Raw genomic sequence first — 8,524 nt, forward strand, 5'->3', positions numbered from 1 at the left:
ATATTTTGATTAAATTAATTTAATATTTATTTAATGAATTAATATATTTATTTTGATTAAATTAATTTAATATTTATTATAGACAAAAATGTAAAAAAATTAAACTTTTACATTGGTGAAAAATATAGAAATCTAAAATAAAAATCAGACAAGAATGTAGGCAGTGTTTTCTTTTTTTATTTTATATATATTAAGTTAAAACTAAGATCATTTTTTAAACATGTATACGTGTTTCTACTACAAACTGAACATAATAAATTAATCAGAAAATTTAAATTATGTTATTAATTATGTCAATTATAATATAATAATAAAAAGTTTGTATACAATATCTTTATACTTATAATTATCATCGATAAAAGAGAAAAATCTTCTCGAAATAAAAGGATGTTATCAAGGTAAAATTTACTAAGGTATAATATGCATTCTTAATTATACATGTTAACGTTGAACTTGACCATTATATATTTTTGCAAGATCCGCCTCAAAATTGATCTTAAAGATATGGGCCTAAAGAAAATGGGCAAAAGAAAATAAAGATGATCATGCAATAAGAAATATTAGGGACCTTTTAGGTTAAAGTTTCACCCAAGTGGGTCATTAAGCTTGTGTCAGCGAACTCTCTTTGTTAAGTCACCTTCTATATAAATCCCGTGATGCTGATGCTTTTAACTCTTTATTGACTGATACAGCATTTGCAAGACTGGTTCTACAATAGTAAGAGATGAAACCCTTGGTATGTGTCATATAAACTTTCATTAAACCTATTTATATTAGCTTCTTTAGATAATTAATTAAAACTAATTTTTCTAAAGTTAGAATTTAGAAAAATAAATGATTTTTATTTAAATAAAATGTACTAAATATCTTGTTAAAAATAACATTAAGCATTTTCTAATATACATGATTTGGTTTATATATTTTCAAAATATTTATAAAATTTAATAATTATATAGGTTTATATAATATTATTTTTATTTTATATTTCAGATGATATGTTTTGTTTTTATTGTAATGGTAGTAGCATTAGCAATAGCTACTAAACAATCACAATCTGGACAATGGGGTCAAAATTCCAAAGGACGTACAAGAACTGGAGGAGATTTTGGTAATAGAGACCAAGGAAAGAGATTAGATCAGGATAGAAGACGTGATTTTGGAAATAGTGGCAATAAACAACAACAACAACAACAACAACAACAACGTCGACCTTCTTACGGAGATCATAATTGTGACGGAAGAGACGGCCACGGAGCTGGATCTCATGGTAGAGATGACGGTTACTATCCGAGAGAAAGCGAAGACAGAAATCGTGGTAAAGATGATTACAGAACAGGCAATCGCGGTGGCTCTGATGGCCATGGATCAGAATCCGGCAATCGCCGAGGAGGATACGATCGTCATGGATCCGGAGGATCAAAATCTGAAGATTTTGGTGGGTCGAGATCTGGAGGTTACGAGGGATCAAGATCCGGTGGTTACGAAAGATCAGGTTCAGGAAATTATGGAAGATCAGGATATGGAAGTTCTGGATCAGGAGGATCTGGACGGTCTAATAAAGATTATGGTCATTGATAAATCTATTCGTTGCCATAATATACGGTAAATTTTATTATTTGTTTTTTTTTTAAATTTATAAATAATCGAATTAAAATTTTTATACATTATTCATTTATTTATTTTCAGATGCGAAATTGATCGTTGGAATATTTTCATTTTTCTAAAATATGTGTTAATGTATATTAATGTAATCGTTTTTGGTTTACAATCATGAATAAAAATAAATTTTTTAAAAAGAAATTTGTTATTTTTCTCAATTTTTTAAAATGAAAATAATTACGTGAAATAAGTTAAAAAATGTAAAATTTATTAAAATCTTTTATTTTAATTCTTTATTGAACGAAAATACAATATATAAATATTCACTAATTAATGTAATTTTTAAAATTACATTTAACATAAAATTAAGTATAAACTTTTTATTGGATAGGCCTATGTGATGAATATTTATTTTGTTATTTCTACAAAGCTTTCTTAGATATTTCGAGCCTCCCGTCACTACCGACCGTCCTCATTGTTGGCTTGACCGAACCCGTGATGGGCCTGAAAGAAGACTTTCTTAGTGCCCAAGAATCAGAACACAATTTAAAAAATTTTAAAGGAATTAAAAATAAAATTAATTTTTTAATTTACATAATAATAGTTAAATTTTGTTATACATAAATTGTGATTTTTTTTTTAAAAAAAAGTTATATTTCTGTTATAAAAATATTTTAAGAAATTTATTTTTTTATGGAATTTCCGCTTTTGATTTCGTCATTCGAAGAGGGATTTTTTTGCTTTTGTTTTCGGTTTAACCGGATGATAAAAATTAAAATAATTATAAGGTAATGTAGGATTATAAAACAAAAAAATTAAGCTTTTTTTTTTTAATAAGGCTCCAGACAAAACAATTATTTATTTAAAAAAACATTTAAAAATAATAGAAAGAATTTTTTAGAGGTAGTAGCGTAGAGAAGGTTACTTATTTATAAATTTAAAAAAAAAACTGGTTTTATAATTAACGTCAGTTAAAACATTCTATTTTTCTGCCATCTAGTATTTAAAATTTAAATGAATTTATTTTAGATTAATCATTTTTCAAAAATAGATAGAAATTTAAATAGATTTTCTAATTTTTTTCTGTACTTTTGTATAACACAAACTTCTGAACAACGTCCTTTTACTGAAACAAAAAATAATCATTATTCTGAAGCAGTGTCGTAACTAACCATTCTCTGTGCCCTGTGTAATAATTTGCATTTAGGCCCCTTAATTAATTAGGTTTGGGAAAATAATAAAACAAATACATGCATTTTAGAACCCCCTTCTAAGTGGGTTCTGTGCGGATGCACCTGTTGTAACCTGCCTAGTTACGGCACTGTTCTGAAAGTGCACGTTGTTTTGAGTTTACTTTGTCTTCATTTCAAAAAATACCCGAAAAATGGCCGCCATTTAGAAATGGCAGTTGTTGGAGATTCGACTGTATAATATTTGAATCGAATAGGTTATTAAATGATTTAAACTTTTCGTAAATAATACACAACTGCTTATTATATCGACAGGAGAGTCAATTGCTTTCAATATATTAATAATTATTTATTAATTTATAATTGAAATAATATACCTTAAATGTTTCAACTTTCAATAAAGCGTATAAAAATATGTAACTTAAACATGCTGTATATTTACAAAAATACAAAGGTAACCTTATGATATTTTTCCTATTGCGAAAGTTTCTATAAAAAAAATAGTTAATTAATAAACTTTAAAAACCTTTCACGTAAAGCAAAAAGATATATATCTTAGCAAGACATTATACAACTTGATAGAATCAAAAATAACTTATATTAGTTGCCTTTTTTGTATTCAAATGACCTTTTTCCTTGATATTATGACGTTAGTTGCGACTTTATGACGTCAAATATAACGAAAGTTCACAAATTTAAATTTATGTAATAAAATTTAACATCAGGTCTTGCCGAAATAGGAAATGATTTATATAATGATTAAAAAAAATTCAGCAAGAAAATTACGAAACATTTTACATTGCATTTAGAGTTGAAATTCCATTGAACTTAAAATTCTTTTCTTAATTTAATAATTGATAAGTTTTTATACAGTTCAGAAATAGTTCTAGATTATAAATATATAAATTTTTAAAAATATCTAAACAGAGAGGCCCCACAGTTATAGGGCNATTAGATTTACAAAATGATTTAATAATTACGGTCATTTATGGTAATTTTAAAATGCAATGATGTAGAAAACAATTTCTGAGAAACTTTTCCATTAAACTTTTCGAGAAGTGAATTAAGCCCGTAGCTCTTAACCGTGACCTTGAATTCGACATTTTGTTTCAATGTCAAAGTTCGTTTAACCCATATCTGAATGACCTCGAATTGAAATACAATTATCTTACGTTTTATATCCTCTTCTCTTGCTTGTTTATGGTAAGTTAAAACACCTCTAGTATGCAGATTGTCCAACACGTAAATTGTTACATAATAACAGTCATTCTATCGCTTGAGAAAAGTCATATTTTTACTTTCTATGTCGTCTAGATTAAAAAAAAAATGGTTTAAGAAATTCATAAATAAAATATATTTTATAATAAAGTACTAAATAAAAGTTATATTTCTTATTTTCGTTTTGTTTTCTGTTATCTTAAATGCTCAAAATAGGAAATTACATTTATTATTTTATAGAAACAATTCTCAATAATAATAGGTATTTCCAACCTTAAAGGCTTTAAGAATATAACAATTGTTTGAAGACTTGAAAGAAATTTTTAAGGAAAGTGTTATCATATAAACTTGCAGCTATTTTTATGAAAAATTCCATTGTTAGGCCTACTTATTGTATTTTTTCGAGAATTTCAGATAATTTTTAAATNTATATTATCAGAGTTGTATAAACAGGTCGAAGTGTAGTTGTAAGAGTCTTGTTTATATAAAAAAAATCTGTGATATCATTTTTTACATTCGAAATAGGTTTGCATTTAATATTAGATTTATGTTTTGTCATGCACAAACATTGTTCGGTGTTTTCGTCTTAATTCTGTTCACCGTACATTGCGTATTATTACATTGTACCAATTAAATAATAAATAATAACTGATGAAATACCGAGTGAAAGTAAATTATAAACAAGGAAATAATTAATAATTTAAAAACATTGACGAAAACATTCAAAAAATGGCCGTTGTTCGAAGGTTATTTTGTACAATCATACATAAAGACAATACAATTTATGTATTGTCTTTATGTATGTATTGTCTTTATGGCTCAGTAATCAAAGATTTGATAAATTAATTATTTTATTGTTTCATCGATTTTAACGTCAAAACGGTGATTTTTTTATATTAGATATAAACGAGATAAATAAAAATCTACTTATAACAATTATAACTAAAAAATAAAATCATTTTTAATCAATTACACACGGCGATCCGGATGCAGTCTGTTAAATTATTTGGCAACTTCACGCTAACTGCATCTCGCAACTTGAATTCATTTCTCCTTACTCGGTGCCACACTTTACGTGTAAAAAAATTAAATAAATAAATAAATAAAGACCAATATAACGCCTACGGTTCCAGCAGGATAATCGAGAGTTTGTATGGGACCTGACAGTAGAGTGGACCTCCCCCGTTCCCTAGAGGGTCACTTGTTTTTGACCAAATGAAATACATAGAATGTTTCTTTATTAATAAAAAGCAGTTGTAAAGATTGTATGTTTTGTAAAGGTAACATTTAATATTATATTATTTGTAATTCAAAAATTAACTAATAAAATTCAATCCTTAAAGAAATAATAGTTTTAAAGATATTTATTTAATTTTTAAAGTCGGTTAGGTTTGACTTATATAGGAGTCGTACCCATTTATTATTATTATATAATTCATTCTACATAGCAATTTCTAGTTGACCAATATTTTTAATGATATGGTTCTTTTTTTTTCTATTTATGATACAGAATACATTATATATATTGTAACACATTAATTACAAAGAAATAAGAAAGTAATAAAATTAATTTTGTTATGTAACACTTATGTTAATTTATAACAAAATATTAAAAATGGAGGTGTCAGCCTATTACTGTGGGGATCTGGAATCAAATTCGGGCGAGCATCCCTCTCCAGAATATTTTCGGGAAGTGGTCTGTTCAGGACATTGGATCGTGGGCCTGCCCTAACCACTCTGCAGGCTCACAATCCATGATGGGTAGGATTAGAAAACGGCCCTCACAGAGTGGAAATAGGCAAAAGAAATATAATTGTTTTTATCTATTTCTTTTATATTTTACTTCAACTCGCTTTTATTATAGTTTTAAATTGAAAAAACGCAAATTGATGTATAGTTTCCTAATTATATTGATTGACCATAACTAGAATTCAAAGGATATAATAAGCCTAGCTAAACGAATTTGCAAAAATCAAATTTATTTGGGGAAAAGAGCGATATTTTTTATGTTGCAACATAATATATATGTACTGTACATCAGTGTTAAAAAGTCAGAGTACTTTTCAAATAAATTTTTTTTTTTAAATGTGCAGACAAATTCAATATAAGTGAAGAAAGAGCATCGCTGTCGTAGAATAAAGTAAAGATTAGTTTATATTGTTAGTTTATTCGAAGAGATTTACGGCTAGATACAATTTTAATGTACTGAGAAATGTTTATTTTAAATTTTTCATAAAAGTATGAAGTAAATTATATACGATTTTATATTTTTATCATATTCACATTATTCGAATTTTTTTCTGTTATTCTTTGAACTATTTTCTACAAGCACGGTCGGATGTCCAAGGCAGTTAGGCGTCAGCTTACTTCTCTAGGAGATCCTGAATCGTATCTGAGCGAGCATCACTCAGGAAATTTTCATAGATAGTTTGTCCCGGATAGCTACCAGTGATCGAGTGGATAAAACCTCTGAACACTGATAGTTTGTCACGGATTTGCGCCTCATTAAACGGCGAGCAACGTGGAATTTTCCGTATTTTTTCACGTTTCTAACAGCTACATAGGGGTGAAAGTCCTCTCGGGAAGCACTTCTCCTCTTGGCAGAAGTGTTGCGTTGTCTTATCATATGAATCCTATAGTCCTGTCCCGGATATGTCCGGTCCTCAGTATTAGTCCATTCTTATTGGTGGCCTAATCGAATCCATGATCTAAAAAGGTTTTCTTAGTGATTGATGACAGGATGAAAAGAGTAAAAAACAAGAAACTAGCTTAATAAAAAACAGAACAAATAATGAAATTTTAAATTGAAGTACGATTGATTTAAAGTAATAGTGTTTTTAAATTTTATTTTAATGCGAATTTTAAAATAATTAATTGATTAATTTAATTTCTTCTGCTGGAGCATAGATGCGGCACATATATGCTCCAGCAGAAGAAATTAAATTAATCAATTAATTATTTTTCAGATCTCCAGAGCTTCAGTTTTGCCATTATTNTAACACGTATTTATTCATTTAATAAATAGACATATGTTAATAAATCAAACTCATATACTGATAAATAAATTATTTTCAAAATTCTTTCAATTTATTAGATTGCACCATTAGCACATAATTTTTTTGAGTAGAATACTCACAATTTATGATAAAAAAATGATTCTATTACACTTTGTTACAGAATTTACTTGAAATAAAACAAGATATGTTTATATACGTTACATTAACATAAGTAAATAGAAAAGAATTAATACTATCAACGATATTCATTTTTTTGTCACGTTTGCCTCCACAGTTATTATCCTTTGTGTCCATAATATCCACTATGGCCTCCATATCCACTATGGCTTCCGTATCCACTATGGCTTCGAATACCATGGCCAAATGAGCTGCCGTGACCTTTACCACCGTGTATACCAGAAACTCTATGACTACCATATCCACCGTGGTGTCCAATACCACCGAATTTACCTCCAGATGGGATTCCGTGTCCACTATATCCAGATCCACTGTGATGACCAATTCGCTTGATATTATCAGCTAAGGCGCCCATTATCATCAAAACGACTAAAATTAAAACAATCTGGAAGAAAAATATTAAATAAATAAATAAATAAAATGGGTGTAATATTATATAGAGAATCGTATAATTATACTTACTGAATTCTTCATAGTCTCTTTATTGTATTATGTTCTGTTTTATTTGATGTGTTCCTCTGTTTGTTCTGTCAACAACAGTTGTATTATGTGTCTGTGAAAGACTACTTATATAAGAATGCAAAGACATTACGTAGCAGTCGATAACCAATAAAAGATAGTTCTTTCGTTTGTCATCTGGATAATTTGCTCGTCTTCACAATAAATTTACCAAGCTTGGCAAGCTGTTTGATTCATGAGAAAATACAAAGTAAAACATATCTCATCTTAATGATTTCTATCACGAATTCTTATAAAATTTTTTGTATTTTCCTTCAACGATTTTGTCCAAGAAATTTTTATATATATAAAGTATTTTTCAAAATTCCAATATAGTTTAATATTAAATTATTTATAAATTTAAAAACTAAAATTCAGATGTATTTTAACAATTAAAAATATATCTTTAGAAAGACGAAATATTTAAAAACTGGTTTGATCTCTCTACTATTTTATCCGTAATAAATAATCTAATGTAATTTTGCCTTTAGCAAAAATATTATGACAGTTAAAAATTTTCTTTATAGCCTTACTTTGCGTATAGAATATTAATTTTAATATTAATATTTAATAATAATCATTTTTATTAACAAAAAAAAAATAATAATAATAAAGTAATATATTATTACTTGAAATTAATTTCTGCTTCATCAATAATTTAATACTATTTATTTTCTTTTATATTTTTAATATAAGTAAATTTTAAACTATATTTTATTTTTACAAATTGAACTGAGATATTTAAATTATATTTTGATTAAATTAATTTAATATTTATTTAATGAATTAATATATTTATTATATAAGTTTTATTTCTTATTTTCG

At 26.9% G+C, this 8,524-nt stretch overlaps 2 protein-coding genes across 2 annotated transcripts; one reads left to right on the forward strand and one right to left on the reverse strand.

Annotated features, from left to right (window-relative positions):
* The first annotated feature begins 661 nt into the window (after window positions 1–661).
* LOC111640250 (TATA-binding protein-associated factor 2N-like) lies at window positions 662–1,575 on the forward strand. The gene is made up of 2 exons (XM_023386248.1): window positions 662–736; window positions 991–1,575. Exons 1-2 carry the CDS (start codon window positions 725–727, stop codon window positions 1,573–1,575), a joined length of 597 nt encoding a protein of 198 aa, XP_023242016.1. The 5' UTR covers window positions 662–724.
* A 5,579-nt stretch (window positions 1,576–7,154) lies between these two features.
* On the reverse strand, window positions 7,155–7,814 carry LOC111640256 (keratin-associated protein 19-2-like). The gene is made up of 2 exons (XM_023386255.1): window positions 7,664–7,814; window positions 7,155–7,586 (listed from the first exon to the last, which is right to left on the reverse strand). Exons 1-2 carry the CDS (start codon window positions 7,673–7,675, stop codon window positions 7,302–7,304), a joined length of 297 nt encoding a protein of 98 aa, XP_023242023.1. The 5' UTR covers window positions 7,676–7,814; the 3' UTR covers window positions 7,155–7,301.
* Window positions 7,815–8,524: the final 710 nt, after the last annotated feature.

Source organism: Centruroides sculpturatus, unplaced genomic scaffold, assembly GCF_000671375.1.
Source record: "Centruroides sculpturatus isolate CEXI.00-Female unplaced genomic scaffold, Cexi_2.0 scaffold1443, whole genome shotgun sequence".
Classification (NCBI taxonomy): domain Eukaryota; kingdom Metazoa; phylum Arthropoda; class Arachnida; order Scorpiones; family Buthidae; genus Centruroides; species Centruroides sculpturatus.